Raw genomic sequence first — 25612 nt, 5'->3', positions numbered from 1 at the left:
ATTTTGACAGGTTAAGGGTGCAGGATGAGGTACATAGAAGCAGCACACACTTTGTAGATTTGGCAGCTGGAAAAGAAACAAGTCTGGGACTGGAACTGCTATAGACAGAAGAATAGGCAGCCAGTGGAGAAGAGCACCTATGCAAGAGTGGAATAACTAGGCAGAGATGGGATGAAAGGGTTCGCCCTGGGAAGAAAAGAGCCTTGGCTCTAAGAAAGGAAAGAGGTTGGCTGAAGACACCTATTGAGAAAAGGTGAGGGAAACAGGGGATTACATCTAATGATGACTTTCTTCTCAGCCAAGCAGGCTCCTGCTGAGAGGATGAGGGCGATAGTACGTTCCGTGAGAGGGTATGAGCTCCAGGACGGACAGGTAGTGTCAGGGACTAACACTAGCTTTCAGTCCCACAGCTCAAAAGCTGTGAAATGATTATCCACCGCCAGGTGGCGGTGTCTGTGGAAGCTCAGGTATCCCATCGGCCCTGGCGCCGGGGCGGAAGAAGGTGTGGAGCTAATTCTCTGGTTCGCATTGCCTCTACTCTCCTATCCCGACTGACGTTGGACAACAAAGATGGCTGCCGGAACAAGCAATTATTGGGAAGGTAAGGGCGAGGCATACCGTGTGGGTCTCGCCGAGAGGCAGAAGGGCTGGGTGAGGACGAGTCTTGGGGGAGGTGGTAGAGAAAAGAGCCTGGCCTGCGGAGTGGCCGAGGCGACGGGTGAGGCGTGTCTAGTGGGAGCCCCGGGCCTGGAGGCTGAGGAGACCGAATGGTCTGGGGCAAGGGGTTAGCTGAAAGGCTGCTGGACCTGGAGCAGGGCTTGGGCGACGAGAGCTGAGCGGAGATTGAGAAGAAGAGGGTCATGAGCCGCCAGAGAAGATCTGGGTTGAGAGGCTAAGCGAACTTGGGCGAAGGGGCTTGGGGCACGAACTGTGAGAGGAGACGAGTTTTGAGCGAGGATATCTCGAGCCTAGAAGGCAGGAAGAGTCAGCGTTTTAAGAGTTGAGGTCACTGTTGGGACAGTTGAGTAGGATAAGGGAAAGAAGGAACTTGTCAGTCCGGTCCATCGAGGGAAGTTGTATGAACGAAGTGTCTCCTACTGGGCCCCCTTGGCAGCTGCAGCCTGCGATTTCGAGGATTTGTTGCCGAGTCGCGTTTGAATAACTTTACCCTCTGCTGTGGAGATGAGTTTGTTAAAAAGAGAAAGTTGAGAGAACCCGTGTGATTGGCAAGAGTTGCATTTGGTATACTTATGCCAAAAAAAAAAAAAAAACACCGTTGTGAGGTTTGACAAGTACGTTTATTTACCGAAAGTATGTTCCAATCAAGTGGGGTCATGTAGAACTCACTCCCGGACCATGACAACCAAGGATGAGTGAAGGCTTATCTTTTTCTTTCAGTTGTCTCTTTGCTTTATTAAAACAGAAACTACTCTCCGAATCCTTTTTGTCGTTTAAGCTATTTCCTGTTGCTACCCTCTAAACACTCTAGGAAACTAAAAGTATCAATATTGTCACTATCAGCCACTTGGTCTAAGAGCTTAATTCTACTTCATCCATACTTGCCTGATTATTTTCTTTCTTTTTAATTTTTTAAATGTTTGTTTATTTTTGAAAGAGCGAGCGAGCAGGGAAGGGGTGAGGGAGAGGGAGACACAGAATCCGAAGCAGGCTCCAGGCTGAGTTGTCAGCACAGAGCCCTACACAGGGCTCAAAACTCATGAACTGCAAGATAATGACCTAAGCCAAAGTTGTAGGCTTAACCGACTCAGCCATCCAGGCGCCGCTTGCCTATTATATTTTCAAAATACTTTCACTTGATATTTTCTACTAGGGAAGACAGTTACTAGTTACAGAGAAGTGTGGTTATAGTTTAAAACCTGTATTTAAATGCCTATTTGAAATGTGTGTACTAGGTAGAAAATATTTTTTAAAATTAATAGACAAGTGGCTATTGGTATCTTTAATACTAGTCATTAGGCTGTAGTTTTTTGAAGCTTCATGCTATGATAATTATAGCAGCTTATTATTGAGAACCTACTCTGTGCCAGGTGCTTTAAGCACATTATTATTAATGCATAAAAAAAAAAACCTGAAGGTAAGGAGTTTAAAAAACAAAAAGCTGAGGTTCATAGGTTAAGTAAATTTTCAATAAATCTCAGAGCCACTTCTCAGAATCTTAGAACATGAGGCTTAGCTAAGATTGTAAGACTCTGTTTTACTGCTCCCTATTTCTGGTTGCTGATAAACATATATTGAAATAATGTTTTGTATTCCTTGTTCATGAAAGGTGAGATCCTTACAATATTCTTTTCTTTTGACCTCCACTTTACCATGAATGAGAGTACTTCCAGACTGTGGCTTCTCTCTCTCAACCGCTAGGCCAAACTACTGTACTGTTGTTTCTATTTGCTCCTATTCTTTTAAAACTTAGGTTCTTTTTTTGTCGTACCTACATTTGACCTTGTTGGTCACGTATTGTTTGTTCTTAATTTAAGCCTCTCTAAATTTCTTTCAGTAAACTTACTGAAAGACTTTTTTTTTAATCCTTGGTTAATGATTTTTTTTCTTTAAGCATTAGTTACTAAGTCATTCTAGGAATTTCATAAGCTTTGGAATATAAAGAGATAGGAAAATCTCCATCAAAAACAGTGATGGTTTCTCTTTTATAAAATCAGTTGATAAGTTGGTCATAAACCATACTTGGTTTCTTTATGATTTGTATTCTCTCCTATTTCCCCCCAAATTACAATATCTTTAGTCATTGTTACAGAAATAATTCAGGGATGTTAGAACATTTGTTGTAGCTGTCTTTGGAATACAGGTAAAATTTCCCACCCCTCACTATTTCCCTCCTTCTTGACCCATCTGAAGTTTAAATAAGAGACAATTTGCTTTTCTGGGTAAGTCTTTGGTTTTCTCTTTTAACATTCTTTATGGGAGAATCTAGATCAATATATGATTATTTTCATAGTTTGTTTCTTCAGAATAGTTTTGTGATTTTTATGTCTGCTGATAGACTCTTTGTGTTTATTTGCTTTTATAATTTTGTTAAAGATCTCAGGAAACAGGCTCGACAGCTGGAAAATGAACTTGACCTGAAACTAGTTTCCTTCAGTAAACTATGTACAAGTTACAGTCACAGCAGTGCCCGAGATGGAAGACGCGACAGGTATAGGTACTACCAGATTCTGTCTCTTATGCCTTAAACCATATAATGTTTTAAAAGCATTAAAAAATAAACTAAAATATATAATTCTGTAACTTGGTCCATTGGTGAATTTTTTATATTTTCTTGTTATTTTAGTGATTTTTAAAAATTTTTCTTAATCTTTGATGTTAGCAGTCATTTGGGATCCTTAAACGAAGGTTGTGATGATGTCAGGAGGAAAATGGTAAGGCGTAAGAATGAGTTTGCATCAGAGTAAGTTTCTAGTTCATCCCTTGTAAGGAAATGAGGTTGATTTGCCCTCGTTGTATTTCTTTTCTTTTCTTTTCTTTTTTCTCTTCTCTTCTTCTTTCTTTCTTCTTTTCTTTTCTTCCTTCTTTCTTTCTTTCTTGAGGGAGAAGGTGAGCAGGAGAGGGGCAGAGAGAGGGAGACAAAGAATCCAAAGCAGGCTCCAAACTGTCAGCACAGAGCCCAATGCAGGGCTTGAACTCAAAAGAGCGTGAGATCATGACCTGACCGAAAGTCAGATGCTCAACCAACTGAGCCACCCAGGCTCCCCTCGTTTTATTTTTAAGTTTATTTATTTATTTTGAGAGAGATAGAGACAGCGCAAGCAGGGTAGGGGCAGAGAGAGGTGGAGAAAGGGAGAGAATCTCAAGCAGGCTCTGCGCGGTCAGCACAGAGCCCAATGCAGGGCTTGAACTCCTGAAACCGTGAGATCATGACCTGAGCTGAAATCAAGAGTCAAATGCTTAACCAACTGAGCCACCTATGGGCCTCTACCCACATTATATTTCTTATATCATCTCATTGCTAAATCAATCTGAGAAACTATCCAAATGTAAAGTATACATATTGCTATTCTGATGTTTTAGAATGAATCTAATGTGGTGTGTATCCTCACTATTTATCATCCAAGCTATTTTAAATTTTGGTTCTTTTTTGAGAAACTGGCATACTACTGTATTGAACATATGGAAAATATATTTTTATCTTTGAATTTTATGCTCATTTAGGGCATCGTATCATATTGTGATTGTGTATTATAATCCGTAGATGGACATTGTTTCTAATTTTTCTGGTTAATAATTTTAATGGCTGACACAGTGTTCATCATGTATCAGGTACTGTTTTAAGAGCTTTATATGAAGGGTGGTAACTCTTTACTTGTAAAAATGTTTCTATATATCTAGCAGTGGAATTGCTGATAGTGGAGCTGTTAGTTATTGTCCTCTCTTTACTTCACATACTTTTATGAGGATTGGCAGTTAGGTGAGATTATCTTCAGCTACTAATAATCAGTCAATCAATAAAACAAAAAAATATCTGGATTTGAACGCAGATCTTTGTATCTCCAGAGCCTATGCTCTAAACCTTTCTCTGCACATTCCAACAAAAGACTCATTTTAATACTATGGACAAAATATTGCTTCTTTTTATTAAAGGCACATTATTAAAGAATTAAAGATAGCAGGGCCAACATAATGACTCTGGAACCTAAAAGTAAGCTGTTGGCATATCACATAGTCTTGACTGCATTACATTGCTTTGGACTTGACTTAGCAAGTGAAGAAAATCAGTGATGTTCTTTTGTACAAGTAAACTTATTTTTCCTGAATTTAAGTCTTCCATATATACTATGCAAGTGAGTATACAGTTTAAAAACTCTGAATTGTTAAGAGATACAGTTACATAATGATTTTTCTATGTTTTCTGTGCTTCATGAACTTAATACTTTCACAACTTCTTTAAAAGGAAAACTATCTTGAAAACATTCCTTAAGAAATTCTAAACCAAATTGGAACTGACTTTGTAGGTTCTTATAGCCCAACTCTCCCTTTCAGTAAGAAACCTAAGGCCAAGAGAATCAAGATGCAATGTACATTCTGAAGTGTTTTGTTATTGCCCAGATTGAAAGCATGTCATAATGAATAAACTCACTGATGATCAGAAATCTTTGTCTAGGAGCAGTTTATTTATTATTATTATTATTATTATTATTATTATTATTTTACTTCTCTATTTTGAGAACTTTATGGTCAATGAATCATCACACATCTATAAAATGAATTAAATTTAACTGAACCTGAATTAAATTTAACTGGTGAATATAGAGATTGTCTTCTCATTCATTTAAGTACGTACTGAGTATCTATCTTGTGCCAGGCACTATTCTAGGTGCTTGGCATATATCTGTGATGTATCTGTGAGTTTCCCTCTTCATGAGGCTTATTACATTCATTGACCCATTGTGCTTTTTCATAGATCAGCATTTTTGCCTGGGCACATTCTAATAGATAACCACAGAACTTTGGGTTGGCCCTAACATGTAATAAAGAACTAGATATTTTGATATATTTTAAGTAGCAAATTGAAGTTTTTTTAAGTTTATTTATTTATTGAGAGAGAGAGGGAGAGTGAGGATCTGAAGCAGGCTCTCTGTTGACAGTTCAGAGCCCGACGTGGGACTCAAACCCATAAGCCACAAGATCATAACCTGAGTCGAAGTCAGACACTGAACTGACTGAGCCACCCAGGTGCCCCGCAAATTGAAATGTCTTAAGAAGAAATAAAAATTTGGACCTAGTTAAACATCTTAAAGTAAAAGTTCTTTTTATTAGCTACTTTTTGGTTATTTCATTGCTTGTTACTATTGCTATGAAATTGTATGTCGAAAAGGGAAATAGCTAAGGTAGTTTTTTGATGTTAAACTAATGATTTAATCTGTTTTCATTCACCACACCCAAGCGCTGTCACAGGGCAAGCGAAAGTCTTCCGTAAGACTGGAGAGCATAGTCATTGCCTGGGTACTTGGCCATTTTTCAGTATAACTGAGATCTCTTTTCAGCTGCTCATAGGTTAATACATATCATTTATGGATCTAATGAAGGTTAGTCGTTTTTCAGAAGAGGCAAGACAAGTTTTCTGGACATCTGGTTTTAGAATTTGATTCTGTCACACAGAGTCACTTTTAAAAAAGTTAGTTTTTTGACTATTCAGATTTTAGAAGAGCTTACATTTTTTGTAAAACAATTGCATAATATAAGTGGAAATGTAGAGAGTTGGTACTGAAACTTCCCTGCTGGATATGGCTATCTGTATTAGACTTAAAGCCGATTCTGATTACTTAATACTAGTTTTCCAATCTGTTTATCATGTAAATCTCGATTTTATTTCTTTTTCCTAAGAGTCAAGTGAAGAAAAGAGAACTTAATTTGAGGAACCATAATTGCTTTAGGGTAAAACTATAAAAACCCATTCCTCATAGATCCCATAACATCCATAATACCTGATATGCCTCCTTAGTTCTGTGGTTTTGTTTCACATAATCTGTTCTTTTAGATTCAGCATTTCAGTGGGCACTGCCATAGCTTAAGTTACTTTCTTTTGGGAAATAATAAATAAGCATTTGGAATTTCTTTACATCATTATAGAGTATTAAAGCTCAGAAAAATCTTATGTATAATTATATTTTATACTGAATTTAATATTTGGGACATGTGTGATCTTTATAGGAAAGCTTCTATAAAAATTACAGCTTCTCAAGAAACAGAAGGTCTCTGGGGTTCCACTTGACCTCTTTAAGAATAACCTTATTATTTTAAGTATGTTTTAAAGGATTAGGTTTAAGTAATGGACTCTCTTTACTGGTTCTTCTCTTTAGCTCTGACACAACACCCCTTTTAAATGGGTCAAGCCAAGACAGAATGTTTGAAACAATGGCGATTGAGATTGAACAGCTTTTGGCTAGGGTAAGTTAAATGGCTGTTTTGCTAGTCACTGTGTTAATCACTTGTTAGATGTGGTACTAAATTATATTATCACAGACATGTTTATTGAAATCACCCTTTCATCCAAGATATGTGCCTCCCCAGGCCATTTGAATTTTCATTACAAACATTCTCAAGTCTTTTGAGTGGTGTTATTAGCCTTTATGGATTATTGAGGGGAAATAGTGAATCCTTGCCTGTCATTTTGTTTTTGGTTTGGGGTTGGTTTTTTTATTTGCTTTGCTATTAGCCAAAAGAGCATACAGGCAAATATTTGACTTGTATCTCTTTATAGTGCTTTTTAAAATATTTTTATTGGTTTTCTTCTCCCTCCTGACTTCCTTCCTCTTCCTTTTAGCTTACAGGAGTAAATGATAAGATGGCAGAATACACCAACAGTGCAGGTGTCCCGTCTTTGAATGCAGCACTGATGCATACATTACAGCGACATAGAGATATATTGCAGGTAGTATATTGGGCTGGAGATTTTCTAAGTTACTGTAGTAGGTTTTTTTAAATCCCTGAATAGAATGTGTACACATGTATTTAAGAGATTAAAGGGAAGAATCGTCTGAGATGATAAATATTATGCTACAGAAATTTGTCTTGTTTTACCATTTTTCCCTTGGTATGAAAAAATTCTGAAAATGTTTGATAGCCTTTGCTTCTGCCTGGTAAAAATGAGTAATATTCATCAGTAGGTAAATAAACTTCTATTGTGGCCTTGCTAGCTAGCAATAACAGTGAAATAGCCAGGTCTCATGCAGAGGCCCTAATATAGTGGTTTAGAATATGCTTTCATCAGTTTTTGAAGATTATGTGGAAAGGAGGTAGTATACTATATTTAGTATATTGTCTGGGAAAATATAAAAGTGTACCAATAAAATGAAATAAATTCTTAAATATTTACATTCAGAGTTGTTGAAAACATAGAGTAAAAAATGTTTTTAATGTTGAAAAAATTCAACAACCATTTCTAATGTCAAATAGAAAATATAGGATTAGGAGGATAACTTTATTTACCTAATGCAAAAATGTGCTTGTCATATTAAAAGCTAGCATCACACTTAATGATAAAGTGCTGAAAGCATTCTCTTTGAAGAAACAAGATAAAGATATCCACAGTCACCACAGATGTTTAATATTGTTTTGGAAGTTCTTGGTGGTACAGTTAGAGATATAAATAAACAAGATCTAAATAGTGGAAAGGAAGAGGCAAAATTTGCATTATGTAGCAGTGAGAAAATTAGAAACAAATTAAGTAGGATGGTAGATTACAAAATTAACATATCAAAGCAAGTAGTTTTCCTACATATAAATAACCTATTAGAAAATATAATGGAAGAAACTATAACAATCCTTGAATATAAATTTAATAAGAATGAATAGGACTTGCATATATAAAACTTCACTGAGGAACATAAAAAAATTTTAAGTAAGGGAAAAAAATTACTCTGCCTTTGGAAAGAAGATTTCTTTCTAAATCAGCCTGTAAATTGAGTGCCTTCCCAATGAAAAAGAGGTTTGTGTTTCTTTTTCTCCTTTTACTTTTTTAATCAGCAAAATGACACCAATGATTCACAGGGATACAAGTATAATTAAAAAAAACAGTGGAATGGAGATAAAGTAGTGAAGGATGACAGGTTCTACCAGATATTAAAACCTGTTAAGAAGCTAGAATAATTAAGATAGTTTTATTCTGGAGGAAAAAATATACCAATAGAATAAAGTTTGCATGGAAATTTAGTTTCTGATAAAGGTGGTATTTTAAATCAGTGGGAAAAAGAGGAATCATAAAATAAATAGGCCTGTAACAATTGGCTAATTATATGAGGGAGAAAAAACAAATTTGAATTTCTATCTCAATCCTCACATCTAGAATAAATTCCAAATGGATCAAAGACTTACATGTAGAAAAAGAAATTCTAAGAGTTCAGAATAAAGCATGGAAAATTATACATTTTGGGTAGTAAAGGACTTTCTAAACAAGACATAATAGTAGAAACTATAACAAATGTCTAATTTGCTTAATGTACAGAGAAATAATAGAAATAAAGAGATAACCTAGGGGTGCCTGGTGGCTCAGTCGGTCAAGTATCCAACTCTATATTTCAGCTCAGGTCATGATCTCATAGTTTGTGAGTTCGAGCCCCTGTTGCAGAGCCTGCTTGGGATTTTCTTTCTGTACCTCCCTTGCCTGCTCTCTCTTTCTTAAACAAACAAAAAACAAAAAAGATAATCTAATAGGAAAATGGGCAAAGGATACAAACAGGCTGTTTACAGAAAATATTCAAAACCATAAAGACATATAGCCACATGCTGAAAGGAAAGTATATCAATCAAAATGAGATATGATTTTTTACCTGTCAGATTAGCAAATATTGAAACATATGTAACACATGACAAAAATACAGAAAAATGAGTCACTATCACTGTTGCTGGGAACATAAATTAGTGGTCATTCTAGAAAGCAGTTTAGCACTATCAAAATTTAAATGTAAGATTCTTTGATACAGTTATTCTGTTAGGCATTTACTCTTTACACTTAAAAAAGGAAGTTCAATAGAATATGTATACAAGAATGTTTATTTTTCAAACAGCATTTTTTTAAACCAGCAAAAAACGTAACTAAAATGTTTACTGATAGGGAATTTACTAAATGACAGTCTTGAGATGGAATTCTATATATTTATTAAAAAGAATATAGATTTCTATTTGTTAATATGAAAAAGTTACTTAATATTTTATGAACTAATGAAAAGAAGGTATATAGCAGAATATAGCCGACCCTTGAACAGTGTGGGAATTAAAGGTGCTAACACCCCACCCTTCCACCCATGCTGTCAAAAATTGGTATATAATTTTTGACTCCATAAAAACTTAAGTACTAATAGCCTACTGTTAACTCAAAGTCTAACATAAACAATTAACTTTGTATGTTACACATATTATTCACTGTACCTTTACAATAAAGTTAGAAAAAAGAAAATGTTATTTTAAAAATATAAAGAAAATACATTTACAGAACTGTACTGTAAAAATTTCACATGGAAGTGGACCTTTGCATTTAAAATCTGTGTTATTCAAGGATCAACATAGCATGATTAGTAGCATAAGTGAAAGAAGTAATAGGTAAGCTTGTATACACAGAAACATGGTTTCTGAGAGAAAATACAAGAAAGTGATAATAGTTATGAGCTGTAGAGCAGGATGGTTTTTATTTTTATTACTTTTGGTGCTCTTTTAGTGTTCTCCCCATGTTCATATATATTTTTGTTTTTAAATGGTCAGTATGGGCTTTCTGGGAGATTGGATTGTGATTTTCATTTTCTTTATATACATCTCTGAATTTTAAAAAGTAATGAATGTTCCTTAATATCTTAAAAGTATGGTAGTAGAAAAAGGAAAATATTAAAGATTGTTTTATTCTTTACAATTCTTTTGGTTCTGTTTTTCCTTTGACTGGTTTAGGAATCAGATTTCTGTGAGAGTTCCAAATAGATGAAATTTGAAAATAAGTCCCATTGGGTGTACACGAAAGAGTCCCTCAAATTTTATTCTAGGCTATTTGCAATCATTTTATCTTAAGATGATTTTTTTCTTTATAATTCTATCTCTTAAGATAAGATACTAGGAGATATGAAGTACAGCACTATTAACCTAACACTGAATTGTTTTCATTTGAAAGAAGTTGGTCACTCTTCAGGAAAAGATTGTAATGTTATTTTTACTTCTTGACTATTTGATTCTTTTTTTTTAGAGATTTATTTATTTATTAATGTTTATTTTGAAAGAGAGAGAGAGTACGCGCACACGTACATGCGCACACGTGCTGGGAAGGGGAAGAGTGAGAGGGAGACAGAGGATCCAAAGAAGGCTCTGTGCTGACAGCAGAGAGCCCAGTGTGGGGATCAGATTCATGAACCATGAGATCATGACCTTATCCAAAGTTGGACACTTAACCAAGGTAGCCAACCAGGTGCCCCGACTGTTTGATTCTTAAATAGCAGTCTTCTTGACAGAAATTTTTAATACAATGACAATACCTACTGGACTCAGTAAGATGAAAATGTATAATTGTGTTGAAACTGGATGTTGATTTTTTTGCAGGATTATACACATGAATTCCGTAAAACCAAAGCAAACTTCACGGCAATACGGGAAAGGGAGAATCTCATGGGATCAGTACGAAAGGACATTGAGTAAGTTATCTTTTATATTATTTTGTAGGATATTTATTCGGGTTTAGGTTTAGAGCATATCTGAGATTAAGAGCAAAAAATTTTAAAAATAAAAAAATAAAAAACAAAAAATAAAATAAAATAAAATACTTTTCACAACTGAACATAACTAACAAGGTAAATCCATTGGGCATCTAAATAAAAGTGAAGACTTTCTACTTCTGGACCATCTATTGATGTCTATCATTGTCTCCCTTGTGAGAAATTTATGACACTACTTTTCATAAGTAAGTATGACCTTGTGTTTCATAAACATCTATGATATGCATTACCATATCATAAACTGATATGTGTCATGTGTACTCTGAGAAACATTTTCCTAGAGAGCCTTTATTTTATTACACCAGTAAGACAGTTTTGCAGTGGAAGTAATTTCATATTCATTGCATTCAAAATTTTTACTCAAAACTCTAATTGAGGATTACCCAGCCATTAAAGTTATGTTTCTGTCCCCAAAAATTATCTTGGAAAATTAATTTTTTTGTCTCTGTCTTACCTGTTTTTTTTAATGTTTAGTCTTATGTACTTTATAAAAACACATGGGAGTAAAAAAATCTAAACATTTTTGCCATAGTTAGGAATTTTGTAATATTTTAGTTCTCAGGAACATTTAAGTCTTTTGTTTAGTATCTGTACAGACTATTTACATATGCATTTTAGTGCCCCCTGGGATAGAGGACAGGCTTTTATGTTTTGGCATTTTGTTTCCCCACAATTTGTGGGAATTGTTAGACTATAGCTTACTATAATAACTTGCTTTCTGACAGGTAATCATAAAAGAAACATGTTCATCCATTTATTAAGCTGTTTCCTGATTACCAGCCATGAGTAAGACACTAAATAAGGTAGAAGACACAGTACAAGGTAGAAATGAAAAGACCAACTTAGCCCTTGAGGAGTTTATCAACTAGGAGCTACAGGGGAGTAAGATACATACTCAAATTAATATAATACAATGCAGAATATGATTAGTGAGATAACAGTAGTAATAGCTGATGTTTAAATTTTTTTTTAATTTTTATAATGTTTTATTTATTTTTGAGAGAGAGAGAGACAGTGCGAGCAGAGGAGAGTTAGAGAGAGAGGGAGACACAGAATCTGAAGATAGGCTACAGGCTCTGAGCTCACAGAGCCCAATGTGGGGTTCGAACCCATGAACCACGAGATCATGACCTGAGCCAAAGCCAGACTCTCAACTGACTGAGCCACCCAGGTGCCCCTAAAATTTTTTTTTTAATTTTTTTAGTTTATTTCAAGAGAGAGCGAGCAGGGAAGGGACAGAGAAAGGGAGAGAGAGATCCCAAGCAGGCTTTGCATTACAAAGCCCCATGTGGGGCTCAAACTCCTGAATCTCAAGATCATGACCTGAGCTAAAACCAAGGGTCAGATGCTTACTTGCCTGAGCCACCCAGGTACCCCAGTAATAACTGACATTTAAAAGTTTTTTGTAATTGTACATTATTCTATATACTACCTCATTTTTGACTTTGTTCTTTTTGTTTCAATAGAAATTATGAGTCCCATTTTATAAAACTAGGTATTAAGAGACTTGTCTAAGGTTAATTGGCCAATAAGTGATGGGAGATAGATTTAAATGTAAATCATCTGTCTTCCAAGTCCAGTATGTTCTTGGTTATTTCATGCTGCTTTTTCTGGGGTTTTCTTTCCCACTGTGCTTTGTAAATTGACACTTCCCCTCAACCAGTGGTTCAGTTTTGGCAGTATGGCCCACTTGTCTTACTGCAGTATATATGCAGTTACTTGAATTTTTTATTTTGTTCTTGATACCTTATTGTGTGTAAAGAAGAGAAACATGAAAATGTTGATAGTAATGACAAAAAGCATTTTCTTACAAACTTTAACGCACTTCAGACCAAGACAAATCCTTAAGTATGCCAAAATGGGCAGATGTTCAGTTCCATTTTAGCTCCATAGGCTCCACTTGATAAATTGAATGTATCATTGTGAAGGAAAACATCACATGGCAGTAACCTTCCCACCCCATTTGCTGTGCAGTGGTCAGTTTTAAACTTTTACTTCCACTTGGAGACAATAAAGATATCATAGTAGACAATAATAATAATAGGTAAAGGAAAATAAGATTTTGTTTAAGAATGTTGGATGATTTGGGGTGAAAATAATAAACAGCACTAAATTGGAGAGGCAATAATATTTATTTATCATAGATGTTGTTTTTCTTTTTTGTTCTAGGTCATATAAAAGTGGATCTGGAGTAAATAACAGAAGAACTGAACTATTTTTGAAAGAACATGACCATCTTCGAAAGTAGGTATTGTTGTATACATACATATGTAGTTTCCTATACTTACTAGTTCCTTTATTGACATAATAAACATTTTAGAGTGTTTGTAATAGCAAGTGTAATAGCAAGTGTAATAGCAAGTGCTAATTCATTTAATTCTTCTAACAACCCTATTTGGTAGAAATGAAATTCTAACTGTTTCACCTATAATTAGGAAAGATATTATGCTATCGAGTATCAAAAATCTGCATTCACATCTCTTATTTGTAATATATCTTTTGTCACCTTAATGTTTCTTTTCTTTAGCAAGTCTATTCCTCTAATACATTTCTCTACTGCTGTACATTATTAGTAATAATAGTAACAATGTTAAAAATGTTTGAATGGCCTTTTACCGCTTATATATGCCAGGAAGCTTTATAAAGAGTAATAGGCCAGGGCGTCCAGGTGGCTGTCGGTTAAGTGTCTGACTTTGGCTCAGGTTATGATCTTTTGGTTCGTGAGTTTGAGCCCTGCATCAGTCTCTGTGCTGACAGCTCAGAGCCTGGAGCCTGCTTCAGATCTGTGTCTGCCCCTCCCTTGCTTGTGCTCTCTCTTTCTCAAAAATAAACATTAAAAAAAATTAAAAATAAGTAAATAAAATAAAGAGTAATAGGCCATACATCAAATCCTTAAAAATCCATCAAAAAGAAAATATCTTATTATCCAAGAATTCAGAAGAAAATGCCTAAAAACTTGGATTAACTGTATATATATTTTAAAACAAGTCACCATATTCCGTCCCTTTTTCATCTGTACTTTGCAAGCTACTGGTTTCCTTAATATTTCTTCTGTATTTTGTTGTAGAACTTAAGGATCAGAAAGTTACTTATCTCTGTGAGGTCAGCCTCTAAGCACTTGAGCAGCTAGTATCTATGATAGTTAAACATTACAAGTTATATTGATATTTGCTGCTGAATATTATAAATTAGTCATGTCTGTGTGAGCTTACTGTACTGTTTAATTTATTTTTCTTTGAAGATCACCACTTTATATATAAGCTGTTGAACTAAGAACTTGGAAAAATCAAGACCTTTTTAGAAGCCTGAGTTCTTCTGTTGTTGGTTATAGTTATTAGTGTTCCTTCTGAGTCTGTTGAATGTTATTGATTGGCACAAGAGGGCAGTCTTTCCTAGAGTGTGTGTAGTTTATAGTTACTCATAGCTTTGGTTATTCTTTTTGTATTTGATAAAAACCACTAGAATAAGGAATTTTGCATTACATCCAAAGTGATGTTAATATATTCTTTAGTTACAGAGTAAATTTAAGGGATAAGATACTCAAGTAGCACAAAATAAAGGCTAGATTTGCATCAGTGTTTCTATATCAAAAGATATTTAACAGTTAGACATGCAATAGTTGAATTACTTTAAGAATGATATGTTGCTGGGGCATCTGGGTGGCTCAGTTGGTTAAGTGTCCGTCTTCGGCTCAGGTTGTAATCTCACGTTTCATGGGTTCAAGCCCCGTGTCAGGATCTGTGCTGACCACTAGCTCAGAGCCTGGAGCCTATCTTCAGATTCTGTGTCTCCCTCTCTCTCGGACCCTCCCCTGCTCATGTTTTCTCTCTCTCTCTCTCTCTCAAAAATAAATAAAACCTAAAAAAAAGAATGATATGTTGCTGAAAAGTATACCAGAGTAATTACATAAATTAATAGCCTTTATTTCATAATTCCAAAAGCTGTTTATTATAAATTTTATGTGAATATTTGTAGTTTTGCATTTGTATTAATAATTCAAAGAAAACCTTTCAGGCATTTCGTATTGTCTATTTTATAGGGAAAAATACAATAGTTCAGGGGCACATAATTTAAATAATTTGTTTATGGTTATAAAAATGATGAGAAGACTGAAAATCAAAAGGTGTTTTCCATTTTTCTCAGTTGTATATATGCTATATTTCATATATATATTTATATATATATGTATATATATACACACACACACATATATATTCCTTTCAGTATTCTTGTGAAAAAGTTTGTGTTCATTCTGTACAAAGAGAAATGTAGGCAGGATGAATTGAATGGAATATGAGCTTCTGATGAACTAAGGAAGTTTTTGAGACTGAAAACAAGGGCTCAGTCATTGCTCTCAATGTTAGATCACAGAGCTTCCAAATACCGTTTGGAAAAGCCAATCTTTTATGGATAAATTATGAATATTTGTTAGGTAGTAAAATAATGTAAAATCATGGGTGGTACATGTACAAATAATATAGAAAACTCTGTTTTTTCGATGTCCTCTCTATTTCATTGGCTAAGTAGTTTGAGACAGAATTAGCAAGATCTTTTCAGAACTTTTTTTCCTTACAAAAGCTCTTAAGTGCTCTTTGTAATGAGGTCCTCAATTTAGAAAATATGAATAACACAAAAAAGACTGTTCAGATCACTCATTTGTACAGAGTCTCTACCATTTTTTACTCATCAGTAGATTGTGAGCCTTTTTTCCTGTTACTTGATCATTTCTTAACTTTTTTTGCATATATTTTGTAATACAGATAAACCATAATTTAACAATTTCCCTAAAGTTGGTCTTATGGATTATTTTCAGTTTTTATTATTACACATGTTGAAGTCTTTACAAGTATCCATAATTACTTCCTTATGATAAATTCCTAGAACTGAAATATATTCATTGTAAAGCTTTTGACGTATTATTGTCAAATTTTCCTCTGAAGGTTTTCTGGTTTAGAGAGCCATTAGTAGTAGATATGTAAACATTCCCTAGTCCCTTAGTTACACTGAAATTTTGATTTTTAAAAAAAATTTTATGGCAAGATAGGCAAAAATTTTCAGGGAATAGATTTTTTTTTATTATAAGGAATACGTTTTCATTAGAGAAAACATAGGTTAAATAGCCAAGCAGAAGAAGCATGAAGAAGTATAGGGGCACCTATAGGGGCAGCTGGTGACTCAGTCCATTTAGCATCCGACTTCAGCTCAGGCCATAATCTCACAGTTCTGAGTTTGAGCCTGCGTGGTGCTTGCTGCTGTCAGCACATGGCCGGCTTAGGATCCTCTGTCCCCTCTCTTTGCCCCACCCCCTGCTCATATTCTGTCTTTCAAAAATAAACATTAAAACAATTTTTAAGTGATTATAGAAACCTATACTGGTTATAGATTATATAGTTCATCGGTACCATTTGTAATTAATAGGCCAGATTTTCTGCTAGGTTAATTTTTATTTTGATCTTTCATAAATAAAGGCATTTAATACCCAGTAACTCAGGTAAGTAGTTTGATTTTGTGCAGTAGCATTGGACTTTTTATGGCTAAAAGCATATGTAGATTTTTGATTCTTCATAACATTTTTATGTTAATGTAAATTTCTACAACTTGTTTCAAAAATACGTATTTTTCCTTTGAAAAAGATTTTTATAGATGAATGCCAAACCCGGGGCACCTAGGTGGCTCAGTGGGTTAAACGTCCGACTTTAGCTCAGGTCATGATATCACAATCCGTGGGTTCAAGCCCCGTGTCAGGCTCTGTGCTGACAGCTCAGAGCCTGGAATCTGCTTCAGATCCTATGTCTCCCTCTCTCTCTCTCTGCCCCTCCCCTGCTCACTCTCTGTCTCTCAAAATAAAATAAAGACATTAAAATATATTTTTAAATAAAACCCTAACTTTGTAATTGTTTTTTACCAGTTCCCATTAATACTTTCTGTCTAAAAATAAATGTTGTTAGCTTCTAACAGTTTATCTTATGAAAGATAATAATTTCTCTTCCTGTGGATAAGGTAGCTTTTATTTCTTACTTGTCTTTGAAATCTGAGTCTGTTTCAGTGCATCAGTCAGAAAAAAAAATTCTGATTTTGAGTTAGTGTCAAGCTTATAGCTATTTGTTTTTCACTGGGCTATAATTTAGATGTATTCCTGTGAGCTCTTTGCTCACAGGATTTTAAAGTCCTTTTTTTTTTTCTAAAAGAACTTTTATCTTTATGATCTATCTCTATATTTATTTTATAAGTTTTTAAATGTTTTTTTATTTTTGAGTGGGAGAGAGACAGACAGAGCATGAGCAGGGGGAGGGCAGAGAGCGAGAGAACGCCACAAAATCTGAAGCAGGTTCCAGGCTCTGAGCTGTCAGCACAGAGCCTGACTCAGGGCTCAAACTCACGAGCCATGAATTATGACCTGAGCCAAAATCAAGAGTCAGACACTTAACCAACTGAACCACCCAGGTGCCCCAAAAATCAAAATTATTTTAAATAAAGATGAGATTTTTTTTTTTTTTTGGCGTCAGGCTTTAATATGGCTTAGTATGGCTCTGTTAACTGATCTTTTTATTCTTTAATTAATTTTTAATTTACATCCAAGTTAGTTAGCATATAATGCAATAATGAATTCAGGAGTAAAATCCAGTGAATCATCCACTACATATAACACCCAGTGCTTCTCCCAAAAAGTATTCTCCTTAATGTCCCTTGCCCATTTAGCCCTTCCCCCCTCCCAGAATCCTTCTTGCAATCCTCAGTTTGTTCTCGTTAAGAGTCTCTTATGGGGGCGCCTGGATGGCTCAGTCAGTTAAGCGTCCGACTTCGGCTCAGGTTGTGATCTCACAGTTTGTGGGTTCGAACCCTGCGTTGGGCTCTGTGCTGACAGCTAGCTCAGAGCCTAGAGCCTGCTTCAGATTCTGTACCTCCCTCTCTCTATGACCCTCCCCTGCTCGCACCATTTCTCTCTGTCTCTCAAAAATAAATAAGGAACATTAAAAAAAGGTCTTTTATGTTTTGTCCCTTTCCCTGTTTTTATATTACTTTTGCTTCCCTTCCCTTATGTTCTTCTGTTTTGTATCTTAAATTCCACAAAAGAGTGAAGTCATATGTTTGTCTTTCTCTAATTTCACTTAGCATAATACACTCTAGTTCTATCCATGTTGTTGTAGATGGCAAGATTTCCTTCTTTTTGATTGCCAAATAATACTCCGTCGTATGCATGTTCCACATCTTCTTTATCCATTTATTGGTCGATGGACATTTGGGCTTTTTCCATACTTTGGCTATTTAGACCTTCCTTTTTATTATATAAGAAAGAACTTTTTTTGTTCTTTCTTTCATAGCACTTATGAAAATCTGTAATGATCTACTGGGGTTTTTGTATTACGATGAGGAGGAGGAGGAAGAGGATGTGACTCTCCTTGAAAGTAAGCTTCATAAGATGGGGCGCCTGGGTGGCTCAGTCGGTTAAGCCTCCGGCTTCGGCTCAAGTCAGATCTCACGTTCGTGGGTTCGAGCCCCGCGTCAGGCTCTGTGCTAACAGCTAGCTCAGAGCCTGGAGCCTGCTTCCAGTTCTGTGTCTCCTTCTCTCTCTGCCCCTCCCCCTCTCATGCTCTGTCTCTCTCTGTATTAAAAAATAAATAAATAAATAAATAAATAAAAACATAGAAAGTAAGCTTCATAAGAGACCCGGTTAGTCTAGTTCTTGGCAGTATTGTGCCTCTAGTTCCTGTTACATCTTAGACACTTAATATTTATTTCTTGTGTAAATAAATGTATATAAACATAAGGTATTAATTTTGGTTTCAGATACATAAATGTATATGTAGGACACCTGTTTCCCACTATAGGAAACCTGTTTCATTCATTTACTTATTCCCCAAATATTTATTGAATACATACTGTGTATAAGATATTGGTCCTGATACTGTATATACATATAAAGGCTGATTTTGAGAACTAAAGAGGCTATTATAAATGTGATGAATTATTAAAAATCAAATTCTTACATAATATTAACAGTTTCTGGCAAGCATGTCTCCTATTTACAGATAAGAGACAGGATTCAGAAAGGACATAGGCTAAGGTTTTATACTAAATTATATACTAAACCCACATTTTCTGACCTGTTTCCATAATTGTCCCACATCATACTGCTTTCCCTATGACATGCTTCTTAAACAAAAATGTTTTTCTTGTATTGGGGAGCCAGCATGTATAATGCTATTGAGAATTGGAAGATCAGTTGCTTTTCAGTTCTCTGAAAAGGAGCTGACCTGGCCTCTCTTTATCTTTTTTTTGTTTTTTTGTTTGCTTTTTGGGCTTTTAGTTTTTTGTAATGGGATTGTAGCTGTCCCTTTATGTTATGTAATTTTCAGGAAGAATAGCTTAAGAGTTAAGGCATTATAAAATGCCTTAAAAAATCTAAAGAACTTGTGGGGCACCTGGGTGGCTCAGTTGGTTAAGTGTCCGACTTCAGCTCAGGTCATGATCTCACGGTCCATGGGTTCAAGCCCCACATCAGGCTTTGTGCTGACAGCTCAGAGCCTGCAACCTGCTTCGGATTCTGTAATCCCCCTCTCTCTCTGCCCCCTCCCCTGCTCACGCTGTCTCTCTCTCTCTGTCTCTCTAAAAAATAAATAAACATTAAAAAAATCTTTTTTAATCTAAAAAACTTGTTTCACATAACTTTTCAAATACAAAACTATTGTATAAAGCAAATTATACTTAAATAAGCAGGATTAGTTACAGTATTGAGAATTTGTTGTTTTGTTTTCATTCCATTGATACGATTGTTACTGAGATGGCACACATATTTATATATTTTGGTATAAATATGTCCATTAATGAGTAAAGAATTATTATATTCTCAGAGGCTTACATTTCTCTAACAATTTTTCTTATGACCTTTCTTAGCCTGTGTTTAGACTCTTGATATTTTGATTATTATAAATTCACCAGCCTTGTCATTCAGGTGACCCAGAGTTGTGGTGATGGAAATATTTTTCATGAGCATTTTATGTTTTGGTTTTTTATTTTATTTTTTTATTTTTGAGAGACAGAAAGAGACAGTGCGAGCAGAGGAGGGTCAGAGAGAGGGAGACACAGAATCTAAAGCAGGCTTCAGGCTCTGTGTTGACAGCTCAAACCCACAAACTGTGAGATCATGACTTGAGCCGAAGCTGTATGCTTAACCAACTGAGCCACCTAGGGGCCCCTCATGAGCGTTTTAAAAACAATGAAAATAGTTTTACTTTTTGTTTCATGATTTTTGTCACATTTCTCTGTGTTCCCAAAGCTAGTAAAAGCTGAGTTTCAAACCCAGGTCCTCTGTGTTGCATCTACAATATTGCACTGCCTCTAAACTGATTGTTATGGTATCTGCATCACAGAGTTGTTAAGATAATGCAGGTAAAAAGGCTTTGTAAACAGTGAGACATGACTACATAAAGCAGAAAATAGTGAGAGTTGGAGCACCTGGATGGCTCAGTCAGTTGAGAACCCGACTCTTGGTTTTGTCTCAGGTCATGATCCCAGGGTCACAGGATTAAGCTCCATGGTGCTCAATCCATGCTGAGCGTTGGAGCCTGCTTAGGAGACTTTTCTTTTTCCCTCTGTCCCCTCCCACATTTGCATGCTCGCTCTGTCAAATGGAAAAAAAAAAACATAACAAGGGTTTTAGGAATAAGAAAAGCAAGACTAAAAGAGAAAACCTTTTATGCGCACTGTCAATTTTCAGGTTTTAAATATAATTTGAAATGCTTTTGATGCTAGGATAATCTTTGTGAAATTAAATTCTAATTGTATTAATGGACCATGACCATATTTGAAAAGTATTGAACATATGATCACCATAATTTAGTGACCTTTACAAGTAATAGATTTACCTCAAAAGTTTTTCGTGTAATCGTATGTATATTTATTGTTGAATAAATAGCATAACTCTCCAAATAAATAATGGTCAGATTATAACATCTGTGAATGGGATAGTATAATAGATTCATGGCATTCAGGATTTGACATTCGCTTTCTCAACTATATATGAAACCTGAAGGTTTATGATGTATAGTTTTGTTGAGATACAAACTTGAATGTTATGAACTAATGAGCATATGTTGAGGAAGTCACTTGGCTAACAAGTATTTATAACCTACATTTACACTTCAGTCTCACTTCTGTGTTCGTATTTGCTGCTTATTGTTATTTACTTGGTAACTACTATGAAATGGTTTATACATGTATATGCATATACTTTTGCTTCTTTGTGAAACATCAGTCCAAGGAGAAAATACCTTTGTAAAGGTAATCCTAGTGAAGTGATCCTACAGTGGTGCTCATAAGTTGAAAAATGAGAAGCTTATGGAATAGTAGTAGCCATAAATATAGGAATGTGCAAAGATCATGAGATATATCCCTTACCTATATTAGGGGCATTTTGTATAATAGTGAGTTAAAATTTTAACCTATGAGGACTGCTAGCATTGAGTTATTTCACTATGTATCTGTCATTTCCTCCATGGGATATTTCTAAATTACATGCCAAAGCCCCATTTGTTTCAGGTGTTGCAAATGTCTGCCATATTGAAATAAATGACAAAGCAAATTAATAGAACCCCCAATAATACTTTTCTTATTTTTATATTCATGTGGTAATGTACAATTTTACAAAGCAATATAAGCTTTGTTTAGACAAATAATACTTTTGTTATATTTATGTGGTAATGTACAATTTTACAAAGCAAAATAAGCTCCTAGTTAGGAGCTTTTATATAGAACTCATTTTTCTTCACTTGGAGCTGTATTGAAATCAAATCCAGGGGTGTCTGGGTAGCTCAGTCGGTTGAGCTTCTGACTTTGGCTTAGGTCATGATCTCACAGTTCATGGGTTCAAGCAGTGCGTCAGGCTCTGTGCTGACAGCTCAGAGCCTGGAGCCTGCTTCCGATTCTGTGTCTCCCTCTCTCTGCCCCTCCGCTGTTTGTGCTCTCGCTCTCTCTCTCTCTCTCTCTCTCTCTCTCAAAATAAACAAACATTTAAAAAAATACATCTTCAGTTGGTACATGGCTTTGTTAAACAGTAAAACTTGAGTTGGAGATGTGTTAAAGTGAGGAATTTTCTCTCCCCCAGATACATGTTTGCATAATGTGTGTGACACGTCCTCTGCCTGCCCACTCTCCACCATGGAATTTATAAGGATTAACTGTTAACTGATTGATATTTTATTAATCTAACAAGTTTCTGTTATTCATTTATCAAGCATTTAATGAGTGTCTCCTGTGTGTGAGGTACTATACTAGACTCTAGGGAACCAAAGGTGAATCAGACTCAGTCTCTACTCCTTGGGAATCCATTCTGGTTGGAGAAATAATAAACATAATTATGGTATCATGTGAAATACTACATTTCTAGAACATTAGATGAAATAATGAAAAAAACTGGAAGCTTTACAAATTTGAGATACTTTTCCTCCAGTGCATAGTACAATGTCTGAAATATCTTAAATGCTTGTTTATTCTTAAATGAGTTGATAAGAACAAAAGAACTATGAAATAGTATTATGGTATAAAGAAGAATTAGTTCTGCCTGGATATATAAATGAAATGGGAAAAGCTTCACAAAGGTTGTGACTTTTGAGCTGGACTTTAAAACATAAGCAATTTAATGTTGAGAATCAGGTAAAGGGATTCCAGGGCAAGAGAAACACTATGAGACCTGAAAGTACCTTGATCTGTATCAACCACCTGTCTGTAGGCTTGTACAGTGTACAAGATACTGTTATTTACATTATCCCTTTTGAGCCTTATGACAGCTTTGTGTAGTGAGTTCATAGAGCCAGGGTGCTGAAAGCCTTGACTAAAGCCCAGGGCCTAGGGTGTAAGAGAGAACAATTAGCCATTTTCTTCTTTTTTTGATGTTTATTTTTATTTTTGAGAGAGGGAGTGGGGGACGGGCAGAGAGAGTGGACAGAGGATCCAAAACAGGCTCTACAAGAGAGAGCCCAGTGCGGGGCTCTAACTCAGGATCTGTGAGACCATGATCTGAGCTGAAGTCGAATGCTTAACCAAATGAGCCACCCAGGTGCCTCTAGCCATTTTCTTCTGTATAGTTTCATAAATGTCATGATTGCTAGTGTTAATGAATTTCTGTGATTACATCTATGGAACTGTTTTCTGAGTTATAAGTATGTCAGAGAGAAATATACATGAAAGTGTATTTCATTTTTATGTAAGCAGATTAGCTTATATTGATAAGTGGGGTTTTTTTTTTTAATCTTCAGAAACATTAGGAAACGCATAATTTTTTTGGAAAATGCTTTAATATTTCATAGATATTTTTTTTGTGGTTTGGGTAATTTTTTTGAATTTTCAGTCTTCCTAAACCATTTATTTAAAGAACAGACTATGGAAACTGCCATCCCCACATTCTCCCATAGGCTTTCTGTTTCTGCTATAGTTCAACACATTTATTGACATTAAAAATATTTTTTTTGCACCAAAAATGTTTGGTTAGAATACATTGAGGAGGGAAAAAGAGAAACAAAAGCTTCTCCATTTATTGATTTCCTGTTGTATATATATTGTATGTTGTATATAATGAAGACAATGTGGTATTGGTGAAAGAATAAATACACTAGTGGAACAAACTAGAGAGTTCAAAAATCAACCCACACAAATATAATCAGCTGGTCTTTGATAGAGGAACAAAAGTAATGCAGTGGAGAAAAGAGTTTTTCAACAAAAGGTGCTAGAACAATTGGATATCCACATGCAAAAAAAATACACACACACACATATATGAATATAGGCACTGTCCTTTTCCCAGTAATAACTCAAAACAAATAATAGACCTAAACATAAAATAATAGAAGTGTAAGCTTATAGAAGTTTTATAATGTAGGAGAAAATCTAGATGGTATGGGGTTTGGCAGTGAGGTTTTAGATGCAACGCTAAAACACCATCTGTGGGGGCACCTGGGTAGCTCAGTCAGTTGAACAGCCAACTTAGGCTCAGGTCATGATTTCATCATTCATGAGTTGGAGCCCCACATCAGGCTCCTCTCTGCTGTCAGCTCGGAACCTGCTTCAGATCCTGTCTCCCTCTCTGCCCCTCCCCCGCTTGTACATGCTCTCTCTCTCTCTCAAAAATAAAAATTAAAAAATATTAAAAATAATAATAAAAATAAAAACATTTCTGAAAGAAAAAACTGATAAGGTGGATTTGATTGAATTAGATTTGACTGAAATTAACACCTCTGCTTTGCCCTGCCAAAGATATTTTCAAGAAAATGAAAAGACAAGACACAGACTGAAAAAAATATTTGTACAACACATATATGATTAACAACTGCTACCTAAAATATACAAAGGACTCTTAAAACTCAATGATTAAAAAGTAAGCAAAAGATCTAACAGACACTTCATCTGAGAAGATAAGCAGATGGCAGATAAACATATGAAAAAATGTTCAACATCATATCATTAGGGAATGGCAAATTAAAACAACTAGATACCACCGGACACCTCTTAAAATGGCTAGAATCCAAAACACTGACAACACGAAATGTTGACAAGGATGTGGAACAGTAGGAACTCTCACTCATCACTGGTGGGAATACAGTATAGCCACTTTGGAAGCCAGTTTGGCAGCTTCCTTAAAATGCTAAATATAGCCTTAGCATATGATCCAGCAGTCATGCTTCTAGGTATTTACCTAAATGAATTGGAAAACTTCTGTCCAAACAAAATTCTGCACACAAATGTTTATTGGCACTTTTACATATAATTGCCAGAACTTGGAAGCAACCAAGATGTTCTTCAGTAAATGAACAGATTAACTGTGGTACATCTGTACAAGAGTATTATTCAGTGATAGAGAAAGTAAACTTGCAAGCCCCAGAAGACAAGGAGGAGCCTTAAATGCATGAAAGAAGCCAGTCTGAAAAAACTACACACCATATAATTCCAACTATCTGACAAAAGGCAAAACTATAGACAGTAGAGGGGCGCCTGGGTGGCTCAGTTGGTTAAGCATCCAACTCTTGATTTCTGCTCAGGTCATGAATTCGTGGTTTGTGGGATCCAGTCCGTGTTGGACTCTGCTGACAGCACAGATTCTCTCTCTCCCTCTTTCTCTGCCCCTCCCCCCAAAAAATAAATAAATAAGCATTAAAAAAGAATTACAGACAGTAGAAAGATCAGCTGTTGCCAGGGGTTCAGGGTGAGAGGAGAAGGAAGAGTAGGTGGAGCACGCGGGGTGTTTAGGACAGTGAAACTGTTCTCTGTGACTCTGTAATGATGGATTAAGACATTAAGTGTTTGTTAAAACCTGTAGAACTATACAACACAAAGAGTGAACCCTAATATAAATTATAGATTTTATTTAAGTATTAATATTGTCTCATCAATTGTAGTAAAGA

The 25612-nt window shown here is 35.4% G+C and overlaps 1 protein-coding gene across 5 annotated transcripts in view; it reads left to right on the top strand.

The window, feature by feature from the left end:
* The first annotated feature begins 516 nt into the window (after nucleotides 1–516).
* Nucleotides 517–25612, top strand: part of GOSR1 (golgi SNAP receptor complex member 1) — a 73894-nt gene continuing 48798 nt past the window's right edge. For 4 of the 5 annotated variants that reach the window (XR_003904423.1, XM_029927464.1, XM_029927461.1 and 1 more), the window contains exons 1-6: nucleotides 517–601; nucleotides 3055–3175; nucleotides 6831–6918; nucleotides 7295–7402; nucleotides 11047–11138; nucleotides 13389–13463. Coding sequence is in view for 4 of the 5 variants with exons in the window: in XM_029927464.1 (XP_029783324.1) it covers nucleotides 571–601; nucleotides 3055–3175; nucleotides 6831–6918; nucleotides 7295–7402; nucleotides 11047–11138; nucleotides 13389–13463 (515 nt within the window). In the remaining variant the exon portion in view is untranslated. The remainder of the gene's footprint in view (nucleotides 602–3054; nucleotides 3176–6830; nucleotides 6919–7294; nucleotides 7403–11046; nucleotides 11139–13388; nucleotides 13464–25612) is intronic. The other variant, XM_029927462.1, reaches the window with a different exon arrangement.

The sequence above is a fragment of the Suricata suricatta genome, chromosome 17 (genome assembly GCF_006229205.1).
Source record: "Suricata suricatta isolate VVHF042 chromosome 17, meerkat_22Aug2017_6uvM2_HiC, whole genome shotgun sequence".
Classification (NCBI taxonomy): domain Eukaryota; kingdom Metazoa; phylum Chordata; class Mammalia; order Carnivora; family Herpestidae; genus Suricata; species Suricata suricatta.
Note: the sequence above shows the minus strand (reverse complement) of the source record. Positions and strands in the feature narration are given on the sequence as shown.